The 27,922-nt window shown below is 42.0% G+C and overlaps 1 protein-coding gene across 1 annotated transcript; it reads right to left on the bottom strand.

The window, feature by feature from the left end:
• Positions 1–474: 474 nt before the first annotated feature.
• On the bottom strand, positions 475–27,922 carry SEC22B (SEC22 homolog B, vesicle trafficking protein). Its single transcript, XM_058660136.1, has 5 exons — positions 27,699–27,922; positions 20,167–20,276; positions 17,125–17,285; positions 12,016–12,162; positions 475–1,297 (listed from the first exon to the last, which is right to left on the bottom strand). Exons 1-5 carry the CDS (start codon positions 27,771–27,773, stop codon positions 1,143–1,145), a joined length of 648 nt encoding a protein of 215 aa, XP_058516119.1. The 5' UTR covers positions 27,774–27,922; the 3' UTR covers positions 475–1,142.

Below are 27,922 nucleotides of genomic sequence, written 5' to 3'. Positions count from 1 at the left end.
TCCCTGAGCAAAAAAGAGAAAAATCATAGGTACTTTTATTAGGTAACAGGAGCTACTCTAAATGAGCTATCTCTAGACTGTTCCCAAAATATTTACATAAACTGCAACAGGAATGAGGAATGAATGTACTTAGTAGTTTGAGTACTTAAATTTAATTAACTACATCTGACCATTTCTAGCTTGAAATTTGACAATATCCTGAGAGGATGTTGATGAGACATAAACTACTGGGTACAGGAGATTTAAAAACTGCTAGAAATTGTGGCAGGAGGAAACCAGGAGTCAGGATAACTGCTGTAGAGAAGGTGAGTAGAGGGGCAGGATGAAACTCTAGTTACGAGCAAGACCTTTCTTCTCATTAAACCATAGGCCTCTTACTGCGCTATCTTCACTCTTGATATCAACCAGATGCTGCCAGATGAAATAATGTCCCAAGACAATTTTGTTGAAGTAAATAAGAGAAAACACTTTAGCTTCTTAATCAAGGAGTACTATATTATAACTTCAAGCCTTCTTAATATAATTGACTTAACCCTAGAGCAATTGTGCAATAAGCAAAATACCATAAAAGGAAAACAATAAGGGCTAACTTCCCCCAGGGGCTGATAGACAAGGTCTGTGCAGCACAATTAACCTTCACATACTGGAGTCTTGTTTGAAAGGCCTTCAGCAACTCTGATCACTGAGAGTCATACGTCACCAACACAAGGAATGTTGATTAGAGTCAGAAAAACGTCCTAAGTTAGGGCTGCCTTCTTTGAAGGGATTTCAGAATGTTGCTAGCACAGATTGGCTATGCTAAATCTCGCTGATGGCTTCATTAGAGAATGAGAATGCCTCAGTCAGTGCTGTTTTAAGAATGTACTAGGCGGGGAAACAAAACAACACAACCTACTGTTCCCGAATGTATATGGCTTAGCACCCAGAGAAAGACTCTGCCCCTAAAAGAGTCTTTCTACACAGGGTTAAGCTTCATTAAATGAGGTGTAATCTTCCCATTTCAGGACATGTTTTTTCTTGCAAGGTCTTTAGAGGCAGAAGTTCCACTTGGATTCTAATATACATCCCCGTGGGTTGGCTTCCTGAAAACGTACACCTGCTGGGTCCGAGTTTCTCCCGTACCAGTGACTGGATTCACTACTTCACAGCCACCAGAATCGCACATACACTATTAACATGATGAAAAACACAGCTACTGCTGCAAGTTTGGCGTAAGTGGAACGCATGTTCAAGTACTTCGCGTCCTGGCGGTATTTCTTCGACAGACTGGATAAATTGTTAGCCTTTGAATCCAATGCTATCAAAGGAAAAAATAAAACAGTAATTAGTAGTTAGAAGTATTCTGACAAAAGTATGAAGATATAAAAACAACGAAAATGTAAGTGGTACTATAACAAACAACCATGTAAATGATCATGATTAAGGGTAAATTTGTATATACTTATTAATTCATAACCCTAAAGCACTGTAGAATCTACAATACATTTAAAAATTATCAGATCAAATTATGTGTAAGTTCTTGAGGTTGTATAGTGAGGTATTAGAAGTGAAGTCTCCAGAATTAAAAGCTTGGATTCAAAATCAACCGCACCAATTGTGTGATGCTGGTCAAGTCATTTAACCTCTTGTAAGATCCAGTTTCTTTATCCATAAATTGGAGATAGTAACAGGAACTACATTGTAAGATCATAAGTACATAAAATAACCTATAAAGTAAGCACCATGTCTGTTTAGACATAAGAAATATTTGATAATTACTAGCTGATATTTTAAAATTATAATCATCTTTATAATCTTTCAATGGTATAAGTCATATTCTTCCATAGTTTGAAAAACAATGTGAAAGATAAGTTTCTTATAAGTAACCAGAAAATTCAATTAACCAGGGTTCGGGCCTTGGGTTTGGGGGCAAGTGCCGCTCCTCACAGTGTGGCGGCTGTTGGGGGTGCCCCTGCCGGGTCGGACCCAATGCTGGGGGCTCACGCCAAAGTCCTCGGCCTCACCCAGGGCATCCAGTGCACCATGTGGTGCCAGGCTTTGCCTGCTGGCTGCCCGGCGGCCTGCTCTGGGGTTTTTTAAGATGTATTTGCTGCCTGTGGACACCCATGACTAAGTCCAATTTTAGTGTAGGTGAGTAGTGAATCTTGGGTGATTCCCAGTGACAGGGTCATGGAGGCATGTGTGGGGACTGAGACCTGGTGGTTTGGAGGGAAGTACCCAGGAGACAATTATACACCAACCCAATTCAGAATACAGAAATGGCCTGTTAGCCTAGAACATCACTGATCGTCACACACCAGCCCACAACAATACTATGGATGGGGGCCTCTTTGGCAGTGATGGGTACCATTACCCAACTGTTTGGTGGAGTGGTGGAGTGGTCACATTTGGCAGGGTCAAGACTGTATCCAGCACGCGAGAGAACTTGGTCTGGGGGTAGACTCTATGAGGTTGTGTGGGCCCAACCCTGTGGAAATACACCCTAACAGGGTTGAGGTTCCCACCAAGGGGCGTGTGTGCTGGAATGAGGGCTGCGTTCTATCTAGGAAACAGTTGCAGTCACCCGAGGCACTAGTGTGGGCTGGGATTGGATGCACCAGGCCAGTTCAGACCCCAAAACCATCTGGTGTCATGGAGAACCAGGGTAGATGTGGGACTGACTAGGCTGGGTCTCAACCCCCTACTGAGCCATGTGTGAGCTCTATGTGGGTATGGACGAGCCATGGCTGGGTTGAAACATCCAACAACAAGAACCAGAATGGGGTGAAAGCCAGCCAGGAAAAGAGTTGGGTTGGTTCAAGGACCCCCTGGTATGTGCAAAATCTGGCATTGGGAGAGGTTCTGATGGAGGAGCCTGGGCAACTCCTCTGGCAGGACACAGTCCCTGCAGGTAAGCACAAGAAGCATGATAGGAAACAGCCCAGAATAGGCCATGGAAAGTTTCCCACTGGCACACATTCAGCATGGGTCAGGAGCACACCAGGCTGAATCAGTTCATGTCATCCACTGGCAAATCCGAACACCAGAACAGAGTGTGGGTTGAGCCAGGTTTGGTTGCGACAAAACCAGTACACATTATGCAATGCCAGGGCGAGGTTGCCTGTACTGGATTTGACTGCAGCACCCAACCTGCACACATGAGATCCAGGAAGGGAGGGACAGAGCTGGCAGGGGGATTGAGGGGCTGGTCCCCTCGCCAGACAGCTACTCCCACTGGAGAGCTTGGACTGGGATGAGGACAGACCAGACTAAGCAAGGCTGCAACACCTGTGCGCTGCATGTGGACTAGATCAGGGAAAAGCCAGGCTGGGCTGATTATTCCTGCTGGTGCAAGCATAAATTAGAGCGGGTGAGGGATGTTTGGGCTTGGCCGCAGCATCAACTGGCAGAAGCTGGCACTGGGGACTAATTCTGTCAAGTCAAACCACAGAACCACCTAAAGAGTGCATAAACCGGGACTGAGAGAGACCTGGAAGGGAAAAAGTGGGTTCCCCCTTCCTGGGTCACTACTCCCACGGGAGGGCATGAAAACTAGGACGGGGGCTGGGGTGGCTAGATAGAGAGGCACTCAACAACATCCGTGAGGGCTGGATGGTTGAGTTGGTTAGATGGAACTAAGCTTTAATACCCATTGACAATACAAGAGCCAAACAGGACGTGGGACAGACTGGACTAGTCTGCTATACATACTGGCAAACCAGGGTAGGGGGTGGGCCTGGTGGGGGTTATTGTGGGTCGTCCCGACTAGACTGCAGCTCCCACTGGTTGATGTAAGGGCCGAGTATGTGCTGGGCAGAACCAGACTGGACTGCAACACCCATTGGTTCCAGTGCAACTCGGGACTGAAAACAGAACCAACCCAGCAATTGCAACCACCAGCTGATCGGGGTGATGGACTGTGCCAGGCCCTGTGCTTGCTAGAACATACAAGAACTTGGTCTGGGAATACCTCAAGGTTTCTTTGGAGATCTCCCCAATCGAACTGCTGGACTCAGAACTCTAACCAGGAAAGGACAGAAGACAGAACAGGTCAATCATTCAACTCAGCTATATGTTGGCAGCGAAATATGGGGCAAACGGAGACTTTATGATGGACCATATCAATCAGTGGACAACCTCATTGAGCGAAACTGGCAGCGATTCATAACTGGAGAACTATTAAAACCACTTGAGCAAGGATCTCAGAGAATGCCCCACATCCGGGACTTAGGGTGGGCGGGAAACCAGGTGGGGCTTCTCCCTCAATATCCCCCTTTACCTCAGATACATGATGGAAACAATATGGACATAATAGTATTACCCACTTCCCTATACCCCCTGAACCTTTTTTTTTTTTACCGTAATTAACTATGTAAAGATTGTCAATAATACAATAAAAAAAATTCAATTAACCAGATTCAGTATCAAGCTATATTTAATAGTAATTACTAAAATTTTTAAGAGTCTCCACAAAGACTTTCATGAAGTTAAAGCTATTAGAAATTACAATTAAACCGATATGGGAAAGTTGTTTTATAACTGTGGTAATTAAAAAACCAATTTCTAGTAAGTTAAGCTTTTTAGCATTTCCAACAAAACTTATTTTCCTTTCTTCAAGGATATTTATGTTATCTTATTATAATTATTAGTTGAAACCTTAGAGAAAGTGCCAGACAGACACAAGCTACATCAGATGAAAACAGTGTATATTTTAATAATGGAATCTCTCAATTTTACATTCTTCTCAGGCCAATTCTTTAACTTTTGGGAAAGCTATTTTGTAATGTGAATGTATTCTTCCTACAAGAATACTGTTGGAATATCTTGAATTGCTCAATAAACAGCGGTGTTGCTGAGAAATGCTGCATTACTTAATACTACTAGCATGACAGTCACATCTAAAAATGCAATTAGTTACATGAATAAAAAAACATCAATCATGAAAGAAAATGGTGAGTCTGGACAATAAGATGCTGGACTCTGCCTGGTATATGTTTGCAAAGAAAGAATCTGGACTTAATTTGATCTGTAACACTACAACAAGGTGGAGGACTCCACAATGGGGAAGGGCACGGGGAAGGGTTGGGGGAATCCCAGACACTATGAAACTGTGTCACATATTGCAACGTAACTAATAAAAATAAATAAATAAATAAATAAAAATTAAAATTAAATTGAAAGAAAATGGTAAGCAATAATCATGACAATGTTGCACAATCTAGAGGGCATACCAGAAGATATATTTCATTAAGCATAGTGTCAGTGCTCAATAAACTTTTTTTTTAAAGATTTATTTATTTTTATTACAAAGTCAGATATACAGAGAGGAGGAGAGACAGAGAGAAAGATCTTCCATCCGATGATTCACTCCCCAAGTGAGCCGCAACGGCCGGTACGCGCCGATCCGAAGCCGGGAACCTGGAACCTCTTCCTCCAGGTCTCCCACGCGGGTGCAGGGTCCCAATGCATTGGGCTGTCCTCGACTGCTTTCCCAGGCCACAAGCAGGGAGCTGGATGGGAAGTGGAGCTTCTGGGACTAGAACCAGCGCCCATATGGGATCCCGGGGCTTTCAAGGCGAGGACTTTAGCCGCTAGGCCACGCTGCTGGGCCCTCAATAAACTTTTTCTGAATGACTCTAAATCTGCTATGAATAACTGGGCAGTGGAGTGGTCATTAGGCTGTTGGAAATAAGAGTGTTTCAAATAGAAATCTTTTCAAATTTGGATACCATGAAGATATAAAGGAGCTTATGGAACTGATTTAGCAAATATTTATGGTATAGGCACCATAAATACTAGAAGATATAAAGATGATCAAGTGTACATGATCCCTACATATGGAAAATTCAGTTTTGTACAAGTGACATCTGTTGAGAAAATAAAACATACTGTTTAAAAGATATACATCTAGCAAAAATGTTATGATTTGATCTTGTTAGAAGAATCCACAGGAATTACTCTTGGATGCTAAATGCAAAGTAAGACTAGTTCTAGGGGTTCAGGGAGCAGTAGCCTAGTGGCTAAAGTCCTCACCCTGCATGTGCCAGGATCCCACATGGGAACTGGTTCAAGTCCTGGCTGTTCCACTTCCCTTTCAGCTCCCTGCTTGTGGCCTGTGAAAGCATTGGAGAATGGCCCAAAGCCCTGGGATCCTGCAACCACATGGGAAGCCCAGAAGTTGTTCTTGGCTCCTGGCTTCAGATTGGCTCAGCTGCGGCAGTTGTGGCTACTTGGGGAGTTAACCAGCAGACGGAAGATTTTTCTCTCTATTTTTCCTTTTCTCTGTAAAATCTGACTTTCCAATTAAAAAAAAAAAAACTTAAAAAAAAAAAAAAAAAAAGACTAGTTCTAAACCTAAAATTTAGAGAGAGACGAAAACATAAAAGGATGCTTATGAAAAACCTTAAAGAGGAAAAACATATTTGCTGGGCTAATCTCTTTACTTGTTCTTCATACATGTTCTGTTTAGATGCATATTTCCTTCCACTTAAAATATCACTCTCCACTCCTTCTTAACCTATCTGAATTCAAGAAAATCATTTCTATTCATAGTTGTTGTTACATATTCATTTAAAATTATCATATTCATTGAAAATTATCACATAAGAAGATGGACAAGGATTTCAAAGGCCAAAAGATTCTGCTGGGTATCAAAGATGAAAAAGGCAACATAACAACAGACACCGCAACCATTAAGGACATAATTAGAAATTACTACAGAGCACTGTACTCCAACAAATCAGAAGACCACCAAGAAATGGAAAAGTTCTTAGACTTCTACCACCTGCCAAAACTTAGCCCAGAGGCAACAAACGACCTGAACAAACCCATAACTGAAGCAGAGATTGAATCAGTGATTAAAGACCTCCCAACAAAGAAAAGTCCAGGCCCAGACGGCTTCACTACAGAATTCTACAAAACATTCCGAACAGAACTAACCCCAATCCTCTACAAACTCTTCAAAACAACAGAAAAGGAAGCAACCCTTCCAAACTCATTCTATGAAGCCAACATTACCTTAATCCCAAAACCAGACAGAGAACCAACAGAGAAGGAAAACTACAGACCTATCTCTTTGATGAACATTGATGCTAAGACTCTCAACAAAATCCTAGCCAACAGAATTCAAAAACACATCAGACAAATCATTCATCCAGATCAAGTAGGATTCATCCCTGGAATGCAGGGATGGTTCAACATTCAGAAATCCATAAATGTGATACACCACATCCAAAAACTGAAAAACAAGAATCACATGATAGTATCAATAGATGCAGAAAAAGCTTTCGACAAAATCCAACACCACTTCCTGCTAAAAACCCTAACCAAGGTAGGCATAGATGGAAAAATCCACAACATAATTAAAGCAATATATGAAAAACCCAACGCCAGCATCATACTGAATGGAGAAAAGCTGGAACCCTTCCCACTGAGATCTGGAACAAGACAGGGATGTCCACTTTCTCCACTACTATTCAACATAGTCCTAGAGGTACTCGCTGAGGCCATAAGACAAGAAAAAGAAATCAGAGGAATCCAAATGGGAAACGAAGAAGTCAAGCTCTCACTATACGCAGATGATATGATTCTTTATATGGAAGAGCCAAAAGGCTCAACACAGAGACTGCTAGAACTTATACGAGAGTTTGGTAGAGTGGCAGGGTACAAATTAATGAACAAAAATCAACAGCCATAGTGTATGCAAACAGCCCCAAGATGGAAAAAGATTTAACCAGCAAGATACCATTCAAAATAACAGAGAAAAGTATGAAGTATCTGGGAATAAATCTAACCAAAAATGTAGGAGACCTATTTGAACAAAACTACAAACTACTTAAAAAAGAAATTGAACAAGACCTCAAAAGATGGAGTAACATCCCATGCTCCTGGATAGGTAAAAATCAATATCATTAAAATGTCTATACTGCCAAAAGCAATATCTACATTCAACGCAATCCCAATCAAATTGCCCAAAACACTCTTCATGGAACTGGAAACAATGATCCAAAGGTTCATCTGGAAACACAAAAAACCACGGATAGCTAGAACCATCCTGAAGAACAGGAAGTTAGCAGGGGGAATCACAGTTCCGGACCTCTGGACATACTATAGGGCAGTGGTTATCAAAACAGCCTGGTACTGGCACAAAGATAGAAAGGAAGATCAATGGAGCAGAATAGAAACACCAGAAGGGAACCCACACAGATACAGCCAAATAATCTTTGACAAAAAGACAAATGACAATCCAGGCAAATGGGAAGGTCTGTTCAATAAATGCTGTTGGGACAACTGGTTAATAGCCTGCAGAAGCAAAAAGATAGACCCACATCTCTCATCATACACTAAGATCAAATCTAAATGGATAATAGATCTAAACCTACATCCAAAAACCTTCAAACTTTTGGAAGAAAATGTTGGAAATACTCTGCAAGATCTAGGGGTAGGTCCCTACTTCCTAAGAAGGACACCAAAAGCAATAGAAATCAAGACCAGAATAAACAAATGGGACCTCATCAAACTAAGAAGCTTCTGTACAGCAAGGGACATAATCAACAAAGTAAAAAAGCAACCCACAGAATGGGAGAAGATCTTCGCGCACGACATAGGTGATAGAGGACTAATCTCCAGAATATACAAAGAGCTACAAAACAACCAAAAAGTCAAAACAAACAAGCCACTTAAGAAATGGGCACGGGAAATGGGCAGACACTTCACAAAGGAACAATCCCAAATGGCAAATAAACATATGAAAAAATGCTCAAGTTCCCTGGCAATAAGGGAAATCCAAATTAAAACATCAATGAGGTACCACCTAACGCCAGTAAGACTGGCCCACATGAATAAAAGCACCAACAACACTTGTTGGCGAGGTTGCGGGGAAAAGGGAACCCTACTCCACTGCTGGTGGGGCTGCAGGCTGGTACAGCCTCTATGGAAATCAGTATGGAGAACATTCAAACAACTCAAATTCAACATACCGTATGATCCAGCAATAGAACTCCTAGGAATATATCCAGAACACTTGTTTTATGAGAAACCAACATGCACTCCTATTTCACAGCAGCACAATCAGTAATTGCAAAAACATGGAAGCAGCCAAAATGCCCATCAGCAGAGGACTGGATAAGAAAGCTATGGTTCATCTACTCCATGGAATACTACTCAGCTATTAAAAAAAACAAAATGCAGTTCTTTGTGGCCAAATGGGCCAAACTGGAAACCATAATGCTAAGGGAAATGAGCCAATCCCAAAAGGTTAAATACCACATGTTTGCCTTAATTTATGATGATATGATGTTATGTATAACATGTTATGTATGTTATATGTTGTGTATAAACTAAAATTGAAATGTCAATGAGGTGGTCACAGAAGGTGGTTAAAAACTCGCATTTACTTTTAACATATTGGTTACTCATTACTATGTCAATTAATTCCATAATGATGTAAATTTTTGCTGATGGTATGTTGGAGCTTTTAATTGATCGGGATGATACTCTGCTGGCTCTGTCTTCAGACCAGAAAGGGTATACCTAAGAAGCTGTTGAACTTGACTGGACAATAAGATGCTGGACTCTATGTTTGGTATATGCGTGCAATGGGGGAATCTCAACTGAACTTGAGCTGTGGTTATGCAACAAGGTGGAGGAATCCACCATGGTGGGAGGGTTTGGGGAGGGGTGGGGAGAACCCAAGTACCTACGAAACTGTGTCACATAATACAATGTAATTAATGAATTAAAAATAAAAATTAAAAAAAAAAGATTCTGCTGGGTATCGGCAGTGTGACTTTCAGTAAGTCATATAACTTTCCCATGTTGGCTAAAACTGTAAAACAGATTCCATATCACCCAATTCACACTGGATTACTATAAAGATTTGATTAACACAAATGTAAGGCGCAAAACAAGTGATAAATATTTGTTTCCTTATATTACTGCTCTGTGAGAATGTTTCTTATTCTCTCATTAGATGAGCTGTTTCCAAACAATGGCAGGAAATATCTGGGCGAACAGAGACTCTAAGATTGACTAAGTCAGCCAATGGATATTGAAAGGGTTCCCTCATCCTTGGGTCGGTGAGACTGACAACCTTTCAGAACTATTGAAACCGCCTGGGCAGAGCCCTCACAGTGTGCACCACATTGCAACACTGGGTTGATGTTGTGGCCCATCCCTGTGTGCCGGGGCAGTCTGGAGGCTGGGTATAGCTTTTACCTTTGTCCCCTCACCCCACACCCTGAAACAGGAAGGAGAAATATAAAGTTTCAAAATGATGTTCATACCCACTTTTCCCTAACCTTTGATCCACCCCACTCTGATCAACTATTTTAACATCACCTAAAATGAGAAAAAAAAAAAAAAAAAAAAAAAAAGATGAAGCTGTTTAAGAGTAGCAGTGTACTTCTAATTCAATCAGCATATCAGCTTTGTGACAGACACTAAAGCACTATGACATAATCTTTTTACACTGTTGATAAGCTGACAAAAATGTAATTTTTAGATTTAAGAAAAATTCCTGTGCTGGCTATTTTATCCTAGGCAGGAACTTGAAGATGTCGAAGACCTGCACAGACTAATTCACTCAAAATCTGCTGTTAAAGAGCGTGAAGCGGGCCCGGCAGCGTGGTCCAGCAGCTAAAATCCTCGCCTTGAAAGCCCCGGGATCCCATATGGGCGCCGGTTCTAATCCCAGAAGCTCCACTTCCCATCCAGCTCCCTGCTTGTGGCCTAGGAAAGCAGTCGAGGATGGCCCAATGCATTGGGACCCCGCACCCGCGTGGGAGACCCGGAAGAGGTTCCAGGTTCCCGGCTTCGGATCGGCGCGCATCGGTCAGATGCGGCTCACTTGGGGAGTGAATCATCGGATGGAAGATCTTTCTCTCTGTCTCTCCTCCTCTCTGTATATCTGACTTTGTAATAAACTGAATAAATCTTTAAAAAAAACAAAGAGCGTGAAGCGATGTGTTGGCACAAGCTTAGAATTGTTATTCATCCAGTAGATGGGAGAGTTCTCTCCCCTTCTCTTGTTCTCTCTGCCTCTCAAATTAAAACAAACAAAGATGTGTAGTTCATAATAAAGGAAAACCAATTTACTAATGAATATGTAACCAAGGCTGCATTCAAGAAATACTCATTAAAGAATCTATTTGTGACCACCACTGTAAAGGTTATGAAACCATATGAAATAAATACAAAACACATAAACAGATGCTATCTTTAAAGAGCTTACCTATCTACATTAAACACTTGGGTAACATTAAACATCAAGGAAATACTTACCTATAATTTCCAAACTGGTATAGGTAAAACTACCTCATTTCACCTAATACATTTAATTTTAAATAATTACTCTAAAATATAAACATTTACAATATGTATCAACATAAAATGCATACCCAAAATACACTAAATATATAGATTTTATATACTTAGCATGAATTATGTAAATAAACACAGCATACAATTATGCACTAAAAAACAAACACACACACATGCATACAATTATGTGCTAAAAGCCACTGCATAACTAATAGCTTTAGGTATTTAAAGTACAGGAGAGACTGATGTGATGTGGGCTAAGGATCAGAGAAGGCTTTGAGGGGGTTGCTCTGGAAGAACAGGTCCAGCACCAGGTGAGACCAGATTGTTACGGGCAGAGGTGAAATGTTCGGTAGCTGTGGAGGAGGGACAGATGCTTCTCATCTCCTTATTTTCCATTTACAGACCACAATGCCTTACACACAATTTCTTCCTATTCTTTTCACTTCCTTCCACCTCTGCAAATGATTCTGAATGTAATTTAGTTAATTGTGAAAATATCTTGGAAACAATAATTACTTTTAATATGACTGAAACTTTATAAATCATGGTAAGAGAAAAAAAATCAGATTGGAAGCTTGGTAATGTAATCTATTTTGAGGCATGAATTCTTAACAATCCTAGGTAGAATCTAACTGCACAAAAAGTGTTGTAAAATCAACTATCTTTGCTTATGGAATGAGACTACTTCCTAGTAAATCGTCTGCTCTTAGATACCTGAGAGTGCTTCTCCCCGTTGTAACACTTCTTCAATATTCGCCACCATGATCCTCTGCACATCTTGCAATTCAGTGTTGATGGAACCTAGGTTTCTCCGAGCACGGCTATCAATGTACAATTTCTTGGTTTTCTGAATGAAGGTATCTAGAATGTTAATGAAAGTTATAATTAACAACTTCTCTCATGTAAGATCAAAGTACTTAAGTAGAAAAATTGAGGTTCTGAATTTATTCCTGCACCTGCCACAGCCTATAGCTAACTAAAGTCTTCGTCAAATATCAAAATCTAGACTCCCCCTCCCTACCCTCTGTTTCTTCATACTTAGGTAGACAGCCTACGTATTTCTGTATTTGTTCAGTGACAGAGAAAGGGAGAGAGAGATATTTTCTATCTGTTGGGCTTCTCCTCAAAGCCTACATCCACTGGGAATGAGTCAGGCTCAAGTCAGCAGCCCAAAGCTCCATCCGGGTAACCACCTAAGTGACAGGGCTTCAAGTACCTAGGCTATCATCTAGTGCTTTTCTGGGCAGTAACAAACTGGGCAAGAAGTGCAACAGTCAGAACTTGAACGAGGCACTCCAACATGGGATGTGGGCATCCTAAGTGGCAGCTAAACCTGCTGTACCTACAACACTTACCACAAAATCTGGACTTCAGTTTCTTCATTTGTGTCATTAAAGGTATAACTAGGTGACCATTCAGAAGAAATGCCATTTAGACACAATGTTTTTAAAGTATCTGGTATCCGATTGCCTGGGGAAGGGGTCTGGAGATGTATTGGAGTAGGAGCAGCTAAGGGAATGCTTGACAGGGAAGGAATGATTTCTGGGGTCTTCCATACACTGGGTCACTACGCTCGTATGTAGGCAAGAGCTGAGATGGTGTGGTTTAGAGTGGAGAAACCCATGTTCCTCACACAGCATCACCTGCCGCCCAACTGGTACTTGCAAAAGCTGGGCCTGGAGACACAACGGGCTGGGTGATGCCACAGTACATGCCCATGAGTGTAAGAGCAGTGGGTGGGACATGCCAGACATGGTGCATGGTGGCAAAGCATGCTAATCCTCCATCTGTGGGCACCAGCATCCCATATGGGTACCGGTACATGTCCCAGCTGTCACACTTCCAATCTGGTTCCATTTAAGGTCTGGAAAAACAACAGCAGATGGTTCAATTCCTTGGAACCCTGCACCCATGTAGGAGACTGGGAAGAAACTCCTGGCTCCTGGCTACAGACTAGCTTAGCTTTCACCGTTGTAGACATCTGGGGAATCAATCAGATGGAAGATTTCTCTCTCTGTGTCTCCTCTCTGTAAATCTGTCTTTCAAATAATTTTTTAAAAATCGATTTGTTCATCTGATACACAGAATTTCTTAGAAAGAGAGACACACAGAGTGAATGAGAGAAAGAAAAAGAGATCTTCTATCTACTCATTCATTGCTTACCCCACCCCCGCCCAGGTGGCCAAAATAGCCAGGGCTGGACCAAGCTGAAGACAGGAACCAGGAGCTTCATCAGGATCTCCCATATAGTACAAGGGCCTTAGTACTTGGGCTTCCTTTTATGCTTCCCTAGGTATAGTAACAGAGAGCTAGATCAGAGCTGGAGGAGCTGGGTCTTGACATAGTGATCACAGGGAATCACAGTGCTCCAGAAGGCAGCCTATTCTGCAGCGCCATAGTGCTAGCACCAACACCAACACCTTTTAAAAAGTTGAGATGCAGTGTCTTAAAAATATTTTCTTCACTGGGCCTGGTGTAATGTCCTAGTGGTTAAATCCTTGCCTTGCATATGCTGGGATCCCCTAGGGGCACCAGTTTGTGCCCCAGCTGCTCCACTTCCCCTCCAGCTCCCTACCTGTGGCCTGAGAAAGCAGTAGAAGATGGCCCAAGGCCTTGGGACCCTGCACCTACATGGGAGATACAGAAGTTCCTGGCTCCTGGCTCTGGATTGGCCCAGCTCTCCAGTCTTTGTTGCCACGTGGAGAGTGAATCAGCAGATGTAAGACCTTGGTCTCTCCTCTCTATAAATCTGCCTTTCCAATACAAATAAATAAATCTTTAAAAATGTATATATTTTCCTTACTCCACAGCTATAGGCAATTGCCTAGACTGCCTTGTACCTTGGCAAGTGTTACACTGCTGGGAGAAAAGAAGCCAATAGCTGCCAGGCATTCTGGGTCAGGTTAATGAGAAATCTGTGTTAGCTATACCAGTATGCCATCACAGTTGCTTATTTATTTATTTTTTCTTTCTTTTTGAAAAAATAAGTGGGGAAAATGGGGAGCTTAGGGCCAGGACACACCACCCCCACCCCCAGGTAGGGGTTAGGGGGTAGGGGCTACAGACTGCCTGGGGAAGGGGTCTGGGATGTACTGGAGCGGGAGCAGCTAAGGGCACACTTGACAGGGAAGAAATGATTTCTGTGGTCTTCAACAGATTGGACCACTGCACAAAAACTGGGGCTGGGGGCAGGCCTGGTGGCAACTACTAGGGGTAACACTGATTAGGTTGCAGTACCTGCTGATATGCATGAAGACCTGGTCTGTGGCAGGCTGGCCGGGCTAGGTCACAGCACCTGTCGGTTTGTGTAAGATATGAGGCTGAGGCAGAACTAACCAGGCAGCTATATCCACCAGTATGCGCACTGGCTGGAGCAGGTAACAGACCGAACCAGACCCTACACTGGCTGCACACACGTAAGAGTTAAGTCTTAGGTTACCCCAGGCGACGTTTCTTGGAGGATTCTCCAACTGGACTGTTTAACTCAGATCCTGGCCACAGGGAAAAATCATGGGACGTGTTGTCCAATCTTGGAGTGCATGTATTGGGACTGAACCTCCTCAGTTGTTGATGCCTGTGTAGTAGACAGCATGCCCAGATGCACGAGGGTGGATATTATGGTCAGCTCATTTAAGCCAGCAGAGGACGTCAACTGCCTCATCAGAGGATGGAAAGCAGAACACACTGAACAATTCTCCTGGTTAGGCTTTGTGGCGTGTTCTTGGGTTTATGATGCATTAGGGTAGACTTGGTCAACCAATAAACCTTGGAAATATTTTTTTTTAACCCTGGAACAATATAACCAAGAACGTCTCAGAGTTACTGAAACCACTCAAATAATACTGGGTCTCTAGGGTGTCATCAAATGACTGTCCCCCAACCCCAGGTGCTGACGTAGTTTGACAGCAAGAAGTGGCCCCTTCCCCTTCCTTCCTGAGGACACAGAAGAGAAAAAAAAAAAAAGACTGACATGTATCCCACCCACCTTCCTTTATACCTGACCCTCTCCACCCTAGTCAGAGGCCCACACAGGCATGCATCCTGCTCAGCTATGTAAACAAGGTTAAAAAGCAAATTTAAAAGAAATATTGTCCTCTCTCTATAAAAATATTGTCCTCACATTCCCAATGGCATCTAATTTTGAAATTTTAGGTAAAGCAAACATATAATTAGGAGTTGTCCAAAATACGAATATAAAATTGTCACTCCTTTTCTTTTGTTCTCTGTCTTTTTTATAACTGTAGAAGGAATGATTACTAAAAATAACTTTTGGGCTTGGAATGATGGGTCAGTGGCTAAATCCTCGCCTTGCATACACCGGGATTCTGGTACTGGTTCATGTTCTGGCTGCTCCACTTCCTTTTAATCTCCCTGCTTATGGCCTAGGAAAGGAGTGGAATACAGCCCAAAACCATGGTACCCTGCACCCACATGAGAGGCCTGGAAGAAGCTCCTGACTCCTGGCTTTGGGTCAGCTCAGCTCTGGTCATTACGGCCACTTGGGCAGTGAACTAGCAGATGAAAGATCTTTTTATCTCTCTTTCTCTCTGTAAATCTGCCTTTCCAAGAAAAATAAATATATCTTGGGAAAAAAAAAACTTTCAACTTGTTCAAAAATTTGAAGTTGCATATGCTGGACACCTTTATCTGCCTCACCACCCTTCTGCACCTTGCTTTCTGGGAATCTGACTTTGTAGGGGCACCTCCTCTCTGTCTTCAGCTAGGCTCAGAGATGGTGAAGAAGCCCTCAGCAGCAGAGAAGGAGGGCAGACAGTGGCCTGGCTGCTTCGTAAGAGGTGACCCTGAAAGAGCACTAACCCCTCTCTCCCCCTAGGGATGGTAACAACCACTTGGTAGTCCCCCACAGCCCATTCCTATCCTTGTGTACAGTTCCCTTAAGCTCAATGGAATACAACATTCTATGTGACCTCATGTGTTTGTCTCATTTTTTTTTCTTTCCTCTATTTGACTATATTACTATCTTAAAAAATAAAACCAAAAAACCCTGAACAATTGAGCTTCATATATATTGGAAAGTTCATAGACTGGAAACACCAAAATATTTTGCCAAATTTTCTATATTTATTTCAAGAAAACAAATGATCTGTATATACAGCAAACTTGAAACATGTCAGGGGGTAAAGCTAATTTCCTTTTAACCACAAATTTCTGGGCGGAACTCTGATCCTACTGTTCTCACCCCCAGTGCTTACCATAGGCAGGACATCTCCTTTAACCAACTGCCATCAGATAGCTGGCACAGGTCTGACTAGTGATTCATCTTTTTCTTTCTCTCTTTTATCTTTTTTTGTTAATTTGAAAGACACACCCACCCACCATTTATCTTCCGATTCTTATATAAATAGAGGATCTTATTCTACTGAAAGAGAGTAAACTCTCTACTGAAAGAGAGTAAACTACTGAAACATCATTCTTACCAATTTCTGAATTCTGATCTCCACAAAATGAACCTCACTGTTAATATATGGAGTAGAGGAGGGAAGAACTCAACTATATACCAATTAAGTAGATCTTCAGGCATACATTCTTCCTGTCACACATGACTTTAATGAAAACTAAATCTAAGAAACAAACAAACCAAAAAAAGACAAAAGGCAACAAGTTCCTAGTGGGAAAAGATCAAAACACTAAAGTAAATTTCTCATAAGCAGGCTTCATTCATCCATAAAGAATAAAGAGGTGGAATAAGAAAGCAGATGCCAAAATTTTAGTAGAAAGCATATTAACATCACATCAGTGTAACAAATAACTCCTCTATACCGTCTACTTTCCTTTACGGATAGGTCAGGGTCCAAAACTTACCAAACTCAATAAAGGAGTAAGGTCTAGACACAGTGGGCACCTTCTTCCCATGCTGTTCATCAAACTCTGAGTGCAAATCTTCTAGGTAGGCAAAAGCCAACTTCTTAGGGAAGGCAGCTTCACATAAAACCAAGTAACACACCCCCTGTTCAATAATGTAGCTAGATAAAGAGAAAAGCAACACAAAGTGGTTTGTAAAGTAACAGTCAGTTCTAACACATTAAAACATAATTCAGACCCATGCAAACCTATCCAGTCAAAATCTGTGAGGCTGACTGAATCACAAAGTAAATTTCAAACTACAAATTCCTAGAATCAAAAAGCAAATATTTCCCCATTATTAGAAGTAAATTCCAAGAGGAGCATTTAGACAAGTTTATCCTAATTGTTCTCTCATCACAATATTCTTCAACTCATGTGCTTCAGTATCTCAAGCATCCTCCGAACTCAAGAGCTTGGCTCTACCAACACTTTGATTCTGCATGGCAAGCTAGTATAGCCATACTTTAATTTATTAAAGTCATCAGGAAAAACAGAATTGGGAATGTCTGTGTATACTTAAAAATTGAAGGTTGCCATGAAATTTACCAGGTATAAAAAGCAGCAACTGCAGAAACAAAAACCCATACTAACTTCCAGGCTAGAAGAACTCAACTGGAAACTGAAAACTATCCGACAACAGAATGGACTCTTTGTGTGCGAGTGAACTCTCTGGCACTCTGGATGAGGTTACAGGTCTGCATGTTGAGACATTCTTGAACAGTAAGTGATTTTCAACTTCTTTCTAGCGGCAGTGTTCTTTTATTTCAGTTAAATCATATTCAGAATATTCACGTGCACAGCAGATAAAATCTTTGGTTTTACATAACAGTTTAGAAGCTCAAAGCAGTACAAAGACTCCTGTCTTTGCCTTTTTTTTTAAAAGATTTATTTATTTTTATTGCAAAGTCAGATATACAGAGAGGAGGAGAGACAGAGAGGAAGATCTTCCTTCCAATAATTCACTCCCCAAGTGACTGCAATGGCTGATGCTGTGCCAATCCGAAACCAGGAACCAGGAACCTCTTCCAGGTCTCCCATGCGGGTGCAGGGTCACAAGGCTTTGGGCCATCCTCGACTGCTTTCCCAGGCCACAAGCAGGGAATTGGATGGGAAGCAAAACTGCCGGGATAAGAACCAGCACCCATATGGGATCCCAGCGCATTCAAGGCGAGGACATTAACTACCAGGCCACGGCGCCAGGCCCCATCTTTGCCATTTCCATGGGATTCGTGAAACAGCCAGGATTCCAGAGTGGATAAAGATCATGACATAATCTCTTAACCACCTTAGTAATACTGTCCTGTTGCTTGTGGGCACCAGGATTACCTGGCTTCCTCACCTACAATCTTCTGTACCATCAGGGTTATTCCCTAAAGTCAGTATGTCTATATATACTGCCTGTAGATTCTAAAATCATCCCAATACCATTTATAATATACTCACACAATATAAACACTATGAAAATAGTTGTTACACTGCATTTTTTGGAGAATATGACAAGGAAAAAAGTTGCACATACTCAATATGTTTCCTTCATATCTTCAATCAGTGGCTGGCGGGCTCTGAGAATGCATGACTTACTTTTTTGCTAAAAATTAGATCTGTAGAAAATGTTTCAGATACCATTCATATACCTTATGAATTGTAATATCCAGGATCATGTACTGTGGCATAGGAAATAAAACTGCTACCAGTAATGTCAGTACCACTTCAGAACACTACTTCGTTTCCAACCCAACTCCTCGCTAATGGTCTGGAAAAAGCAATAGAAAATCACCCAAGTCTTTGGGCTCCTGTCACCTGAGACACCTAGATGAAGCTCCTGACCCAATGCTGGCCCTGGTGGCCACTAGGGGAGTAAACCAGCAGGTGGAAGAATCTCCTCCACCCCACCTCTCTCCCTAACTCTGACTTTCAAATAAATAAATAAATAAATAAATAAGCCTTAAAAATAGAAAAAGAGGGCCCAGCGCTATGGCCTAGTGGTTAAAGTCCTCACCTTGAACACCCAGGATCCCATATGGGTGCCAGTTATAATCCAGGCAGCTCCACTTCCCATCCAATTCCCTGCTTGTGGCCTGGGAAAGCAGTCGAGGACGGCCCAAAGCCTTGTGACCCTGCACCCGCATGGGAGACCTGGAGGTTCCTGGCTCCTGGTTTCGGATTGGCACAGCATCAGCCATTGCAGTCACTTGGGGAGTGAATCATTGGAAGGAAGATCTTCCTCTCTGTCTCTCCTCCTCTCTGTATATCTAACTTTGCAATAAAAATAAATAAATCTTTAAAAAAAAAAGGAAGTATAAAGTTTGCCGTGTTCTTAACCAATAAGCAGGGTTTTATTTTTGATAACTAGAGACTTCTTGTTTTTTGAAATTAAACACAGTGTATTCCTCCCCAGCTAAAACAGTGTAAATTTTTCTCCTTTTCAGTTCTCATTTTGTTAGCTTAAAATGTAACAGGTACTAGACATTTAATACCAGCTATTTGTAGTTAATCCGTCTTTAAGTTGCATGCATTATCTATATTATCATTGACTAGGTTGTTCTTACATTCTTTTGAAGTTTTCTTTTTCTATATAATAGCATTTTTTTTTACTATTCCCTACATACCAGGCAAGACAGCATTACACACGGATTCCGTCATAGTTTCCATGAAATTGCCAAGATTATTCCCCCTGTATTACGGAGAAAACTGAGCCATGGAGAAGTTATGTGAATTGCTGAAAATTTTACATGTGTCTGACTCCACAGTAGTCCTAAGGCAAGAAGTTATCATGCATGCGAGGAACACCACTTACTAGACACCAAGAGGCAGAGGTTCAATTTCTATCAGTCCTCTGAATAAACAAGGTAAGATTTCATTTTGCATAAAGAAAAGCCAGAAAAGTTGCTTCCATGAAGAGGATGTATTTTTAAAGTTATTTTTATATTTTAATTGTTACAATAATTATTTATTGCTCATTACTATATTTCATACTTCAATGATCAGAAATATACTTACTGAAAAGTCATGGCTCCTGCTTCCAGAGTGCACCTGGTAGGGGACTGTTCATTCAACTTCCGGAAGAGTTGCTTAGCCTGACTCTGGTACTGTTGAAGGTCCCGGCCAGACTGGAAGAAAACGCCTTCATTTAAACATTTCTCTCTTTCTCTCTCTCTCTCTCTCTCACACACACACACACACATACACACAAATGGTTGTATCAAATAGCAAGGAGCATCACATCATGAGGAAACTCTAAATAAGTTTCTTTATTTTATGTTACTTTTTAGTAACTTTTTTTTTGTACTTGTACATATGGGATTTTTTAAAGATTTATTTATGGGCCCAGCATGGTAGCCTAGTGGCTAAACTCCTCACCTTGCATGCCAGGATCCCATAAGGGAACCGATTTGTGTCCTTACTTCTCCACTTCCCATTTAGCTCCCTGCTTGTGGCCTGGGAAAGCAGTCGAGGACGGCCCAAAGCTTTGGGACCCTGCACTTGTGTGGGACACCCAGAAGAGGTTCTGCGCTCCAGGCTTTGGATCGGCTCAGCTCAGGCCATTGTGGCCACTTGGGGAGTGAATCATCAGACAAAACATCTTCCTCTCTGCCTCTCTTCCTCTGTGTATCTGACTTTCCAGTAAAAATAAATAAATCTTAAAAAAAAAAATATTTATTTGTATTTACAAAGATGAGAGACAAAGACAAATGGCCACAATGGTCATATATAGGTTGGGCCAAATCCAGAAGCCAGAAGCTTCATCTAGGTCTCCTATGTGGGTCCTGGGACCCGACTATCTGGGCCATCTTCCACTGTTTTCCTAGGCACATTAGCAGGGAATTGGATAGAAAGTGGAGCAGCTGGGACTCGAACTAGCTTCCACATGGAATGCTGGCATTGCAGTCAGTGGCTTTACACACTATGCCAAAATGCCAGAATCCATTTCTACTGACATAAATAAATATATACACACATACTTTTAGTATCAAATAGTCCTTTATAATAACCACCATCATGCTATATACCAATATATTAAATAGTACTGCCAAATTACACACACACAAACTGATCAGCCAGTAGAGTGAATACTATCACATGCTTTAACCAGTAAGAGGTAGTGCACAATACGCTTACTTTCCCATATGTGAATGACAGTTACTAATCTATCTGCTTCACCAATGTTACTATGCAACATTCAGCAGACATCTCCACCCTCTATTGTGGATAATAACAACGGAAATAATGCTGAAAGTGCTATTAAACTGCCAAAAAAGCACATCAATATAGATGATTTCCAAAACTGGCATTACCCTAGAATCACTTAGAGATCTTAAATGGCAAACAAAAAACCTGATTATGCCCAATCTCAGTCCTGAAACGAATTTAATCAGCATTTGGGAGGCAGGGCTTTGATATCTGTATTTTTAAAATAAGCTCAGTTAACAGGCATTAAATGTAGGTTTCTCAACTCATATTGGCAGGAGAACATCTTAACAGGACTAGCTAAAGAAACAAAAGCTAGAAATTGTCAAAGACTGGTACAAATCCTTTGACCTTATAAAACGGATTGTTAACATTATTGCAACCTGACACCAATTACAAGAAACTATTGCTGGGAGCAGACTATAATTTCAGGAATTTACAAAGGGCATCAGAGCATACACCTACAGGGATTATCGCACACCTACTGATTCAAACAGCATTACTATTACTGAGAACATATGCTGACACAATTTTTTTGGTTAAGTAATGATCATTCTCATTATTCATAGAAGGGAATATCAAGAAACCACTTTAAAAAATGTATGGGCATGGGAATTGGGCCTGTCAGTCAAGGCTCTGGTTGAGACACCTGTTACCCCATATCAGTCTTGACGCAGTCCTGGCTCCACTCCCAATTGCAGTCTCCCGCTGATGTACACCCTGGGAGGCAAGAGGTTAAGGTTCAAATAGAGGGATCCCTGACACTCAGGTGGGAGACCTGGACTGAATTTCCCACTTCCCTTTTTGCCCTCCCCACCATGGCTGTTAAAGACAGTTGAGGAATCAATCAGCAGCTCTGTTCTCTATTAAATTTTTTAAAATATCATTTTTATTTGAAAGGCAGGGTTACAGAGACAGAGAAGAGATATAGAGAGATTGAACTCCCATCTGCTGGTTCAAAAGCCAGGGGCCAGGAGTTTCTCCTGGGTCTTCCGCATGAGTGTAGCAGCCCAAGAACGTGGGCTCTCCTCCGCTATCTTCCCAGTGCAATCAGCAGGGAGCTGAATGGAAAGTGGAGTCACCGGGACTTGAACCTGCATGCATATGGGATGCTGTTGCTGCAGGCAGAAGATCAGCTTGCAATGCCACAGCATCAGCATCTTCCAATTTTTTTCATATATAATATTTAAATGATATGAGAATATATACTCATTGTGTACTGTTAAGTGAAAAAAGGTGGAACAGTTTTACAATATTTAATTTTATACAAGCATAAGCACAAAGCTAATATTTTTAGTAGAAATCACAGATAGTAGTTACCATTAACATTTTGATCCTGTTGCTTATAATTATTTGCTGAACATTCTAAATCTGGATTAATTTTGTAACAGGAAACATTTGTTCACTCATTCCTTTTTTTTTTTTTTGCATGTTTGTACCTCATAGATTGGGTGCAACTGTAATCTCTGAACTGCAAAAACGGCAAGATGAAATGTGAAAAAATTCTTCAGAAATAAGCAAATGAAATTACTAAGCAGTCACTTTCTGCAGGGTAATAAACATTTCCTATAAATTAACCTGTTTAATTTTATGTAACTTGTTTAATCATAATTGTCCTGCCAGGTGATTAGAATCATTATACCAATTTTGTACTGAATAGCCAAACTTGCCCAATGACGCCACACTGATCAAAAGAGAGGCTAGGATTTGAACTCAGGCTTTCTGGCCCCAGAGCCAGGCAGTACCTTCTACAAAGGTACTTCAAACAGCTCAAGGAAAAACAGAATTTAAAAAAATTACCTTATCTTAGTGCAAAAATTTTGAAATCCATGCTTTTTCAGAATCCGCAGTTTCTAAGAACCCTTTCAAGATCCCTCTATGCAAAGATTTAAAAAAAATTCTTGTCTCAGCATAAACTTGTCATTTTATTCCATTTTTCTACTACGTTTTGAGGTACCTTTGTATAATTAAAAGGCTTCAACAGTAGATTCACATTCTAGTTGATGCCTTATTTAATATTAAATAGAACCCTTAGAGCTGAAAAAACCATGACACAGCTCTGATCTAGTTCTCATGACACAGCACGATCACTTCCCTACAGAAGTTTCAAAATCAAAATCACTAAAGGCCCATCATCAGTCCAATCTACCAAAAAACACTTCAATGTCCTGGTTTAGTATTCTATCCAGAGCACACTAATGAACTCTGTTTTAATAAGATAAATACGTTAGTAACTTAATAATGAAATGAATGCAAATGGATGAATTCATAAAACAGATTTAAGGATATCCAATACCACACTTAGAATGTAGCCCTATATATTACAAAAGGAACAAGATAGTAATTTTCCACATAACCACCATACCCTGCAAGTCCGTGGGTGATTTTAACCACCCACTTCTTCAATGTGTTCACTCATGGATTTTGTACCTTATAGTTTTTGATACTTGCTAAAACATGGCAATATATAAATGCAGAAAGGATTCCATGTGCTATTTGTAAGGTTTTCACTGTTCTGTCAATCACAAGTCCAGGAATTCTTTTAGCTATGACACCCGTCATTGTTGTCATCTGGGACTGTTGAACAACTTGTATATCAAACAAGCATCTTTTAGCTTATAACAATGTTTAGCTAAGTTCTTACCATTTTCAATTCCTAGGGAACCCAGCTGGTTGAAGGCCAGTAAGAGCAAGAACCATTTTCTCTAAAGCAATTACACTTCCTGACTAACCAAAACTAAACGACTGAGACGGCAGTTCAACCACCAATAACAGACTATTGCTTTCTTGGAGTTCTCCGTTGTCTCCTTGGTTAGGTCTAACACCTTCAAGTGTGCCCTGTGCAGAGCTGATTCAAGAGAGGATTTGGTCATTTTCAGGTAAAACACAAAGGTAGATGAAGAAAATATAAGCATATTCAATGAGAAACACAATAAAGGAAGGAAGAAGATACATAGGATACCAGCTAAAGAGTTTAAGGTGAAAAGCTCATCTCTGTGTTCCTCAAATAGTCTGCAGGGAGCATGCAGTATACAATAGTCTTTCTACATTATTTTATATATTTTACTGTTATATTGTTTATTCATTTCCAGTAATAAGGCAGCCTGTATAAAGACTGGCACCTAGCAAATAGCTGAAAAAATTGTTATCTATTAGGCAAATAGCTAAAAAGTTCATTGAATTATTTCACCTGAACAATTAAGGCACTTTCTCCACCCCAATTCCCAACTCATGTCACTCAGCCTTTCAAGTAGATAAAATAAATAACTAAACATTAGAGAGGGAGGGAGGGAGGGAGGGGGAGAGAGAGAGAGAGAGAGAGAGAGAGAGAGAGAGAGAGAGAGAGAGAGAGCAGTGATTGATAGCAAAGTGTTTCTGCCCCCAGGAGACATCTGGCAATGTTTAGTTGTTACACAACCAAGGGAGAGAAGGTAGTGGTATCTGTATCCAGCAAGCATATGTCAGGGACACTGCTGGTGACCCTACAACTCACAAGACAGCCCCTCAAACAAAAGATTATCAATCCTAAAACGTTAATAGAGCTGGGGTGCTAAAAGCAGTGATGAAAACTTCATATTTGTTACCTATAAGGCTTTAGGTATCTAGCCTATTTTCTCTACATTTCAGAGCATCCTTATCTATACACACAGGTAATAATGGCATCCATACTTAACAGGCCTGGCCTGAGGACTGAACGACATAATGCTCTTAACAGACTCAGCACAGTGCTGGCGTGTGGTAGGCATTCTACAAATGTTTCCTGTGTTCTTACAGTAATAAAAATTAAGTGAGTCATTTTTGCAGATACGAAAAGTTTAGAAAATATTTTGCAAAGTCCAAATCACAAAGGAAAACACTGGAATAATCACAAAAAAAAATACTTTTTTGTATAATTGCCTTCCCTGGCAATTCAAACAACCCATTTTTGTAGACTGACTGCAAATCAATTAAATGTAGAGTAAAGAAACAACAGCAAATCAACTAATTTTTCAATCAAGTACCAGGGCATAGAGTAGAGGCTCACTAATATTAACTGAACTTTCAAATCCACGATGCAAAAAGACCAGGTTCTGTACCTGCTGACCAATTATCATTCCTTCTGGGAAAATCACTTTGCAGTCAAACCGCATATCCTGCAAGGAAATCTCTCCACAGCACCTTTCCTATTATCTTGTCCCCCCACTCAATGAAACAATTACATTCCATTTGCAGATTGGTCCTAGAAAATTCTTGACAAATTGGTGAAGGAACACTTCACATTCAGAGTAAGTTTTTCAGCTCTTCAGTGATCCAACTTTATCTTTTCTAATGAGCATAACCTGCAACTTTACCATAGCCTGCAACTTTATCACCTTATATCACTGCTCCCTTAAAAGTTAAGCGTATTGGGCCCGGCGGCGTGGCCTAGTGGCTAAAGTCCTTGCCTTGAACGCCCCAGGATCCCATATGGGTGCCAGTTCTAATCCCGGCAGCTCTACTTCCCATCCAGCTCCCTGCTTGTGGCCTGGGAAAGCAGTCGAGGACGGCCCAATGCATTGGGACCCTGCACCAGCGTGGGAGACCCAGAAGAAGCTCCTGGAGCCTGATCGGCACAGCACTGGCCGTTGCGTCTCACTTGGGGAGTGAATCATTGGACGAAGATCTTCCTCTCTGTCTCTCCTCCTCTCTGTATATCTGACTTTGTAATAAAAATAAATAAATCTTTAAAAAAATTTTAAAAAATAAAAGTTAAGTATATTTCCAACTCACATCGAAAAAGGAGTATAAGCAAACAGAAGAGTTCTAGTGTCTTAGCATTAGATCCTACTGTCAGGAAGCTGATAGGTCACGTCCTGACAAGTCTTTCCTTATCTACCAAAACTAACTTAGATATCATTCCATGCTCAGCTTACAAACTTCTCTTTCTCTTCCACAGCAGTTATATTACCAGTGTTTGCTACTTATCTGACCTTTCCACTAAGAGGCTGTGTGCTCTACCATTCCGCATTCACACCATGCCTGCATGTCTGTTGTGCTCAGTAAGCTTTCACTTCGCTTTGGCATAAACATAGGAATAAAAGGTCCAGGGAAGAATTGTAGAAACAAGACCAGAGTGCACAGAACGCATCTTTTAAGTATCAAGGTTTTAAAGAACTACACAGGCTGTTTGAATAAGCAACATAAAACCCATCATTTTACTAAGGTTACATAAAGTCCCTTCTCAGCCCCTCCCCCCTTCCTCAAGGCCCTCCCAATTTTGCTCTAGAAACCTCCTTTGTGATTTTGATACAAAACAGCTTCTATTAAAGATGTCCAGAGTTGCTGTTTTTAAGCCATTGAATAAATTTTTTGAACACAAGACTGCAGTTCTAAAAAGCTATGGAGAACATAAAGATGATAAAAGATGATTAAACTCATTTTATAAAACAAAAACAAAGAAAATAAAACAGTTTGAAGCATTATAGGAATTTGGTACAACCGACTGAGGGAGGTGGGTAGTGGGCGTTAACTTCGGGAAAATACACTGTGCTGAACTTGCATGTACTTGCAGGTGGCAACATTACTTCATCCTCTTTCAAAAGATGTCAGCAAGCTAAGACAAGGATCAGGTGCCACAGAAAAAGGAGTCTGAACTCAGGAAGCGATTTTCTGCTGCATCCTAATGGGGGTGGGGAGGGGGAAATGTTAACAAGGTCCTCAGAGCCTCAAAGCGCTCAGTGAGCGCTCATCAGCGGACCTATCTCCTCTCCGGGCATATTCCTAAAGAAAAACAAGCAACACCAAAATCTACTTTCGCCTGTAGAAGGCTTTCTTCCTACAGGTAACCTCCCTGGTCACCCAAGGCGAGAGCACTTCCGAGGGGTCGAGAGTGACCGGGAGGCCCCAGGGGTCTCGGAGTCCTGTGGAGGGCGCAGGTACCGAAGGCCGGGCCGCCGGCTCGGGGTTGGGGGCTCCACCAGGGCCAGCCCGGCCGCCGGCTCGGGGTCTCGGGGCTCCACCAGGGCCAGCCCGGCCGCCGGCTCGGGGTCTCGGGGATGTCCACCAGGGCCAGCCCGGCCGCCGGCTCGGGGTCTCGGGGCTCCACCAGGGCCAGCCCGGCCGCCAGCTCGGGGTCTCGGGGATGTCCACCAGGGCCAGCCCGGCCGCCGCTCGGGGTCGGGGGGCTCCACCAGGGACAGCCCGGCCGCCGGCTTGAGGTCGGGGGGCTCCACCAGGGACAGCCCGGCCGCCGGCTCGGGGTCTCGGGGATGTACACCAGGGCCAGCCCGGCCGCCGCTCGGGGTCGGGGGGCTCCACCAAGGCCAGCCCGGCCGCCGGCTCGGGGTCTTGGGGCGCTTCTAGAGGCTCCACCGGCGGCTGCTCACCTGTTCGTCCTCCTGCATGGACGCGGCCAGCGGCAGGCCGTCCGCCACCCGGGCGATCATCGTGAGCAACACCATCTTCACAGGCTACTGGGACCCCGACTCGGTCCGCGCGGCCACAGGCGTCGCCTCCCCGGCCGCCTCCGATTACACCTCCAGCCCAGTTTCCCCAAACCCAGCTGCTGGCGTCTCTGCTTCCCGCTGAGGTGGCCGGAAACAACGCAAGA

The sequence above is a fragment of the Ochotona princeps genome, chromosome 2 (assembly GCF_030435755.1).
Source record: "Ochotona princeps isolate mOchPri1 chromosome 2, mOchPri1.hap1, whole genome shotgun sequence".
NCBI lineage: Eukaryota > Metazoa > Chordata > Mammalia > Lagomorpha > Ochotonidae > Ochotona > Ochotona princeps.
Note: the sequence above shows the minus strand (reverse complement) of the source record. Positions and strands in the feature narration are given on the sequence as shown.

Bases quoted from the DNA above. Each gene is read 5' to 3' on its own strand.
- SEC22B (XM_058660136.1), bottom strand. From the start codon at position 27,773: ATGGTGTTGCTCACGATGATCGCCCGGGTGGCGGACGGCCTGCCGCTG. The intron at 20,277-27,698 runs GTGAGCAGCCGC...GTTTTCTTCCAG, and splicing joins CCATGCAGGAGGACGAACAG to TCTGGCCGGGACCTTCAACA. The intron at 17,286-20,166 runs GTAAGTATATTT...CTCTTTATCTAG, and splicing joins GCAGGAGCCATGACTTTTCA to CTACATTATTGAACAGGGGG.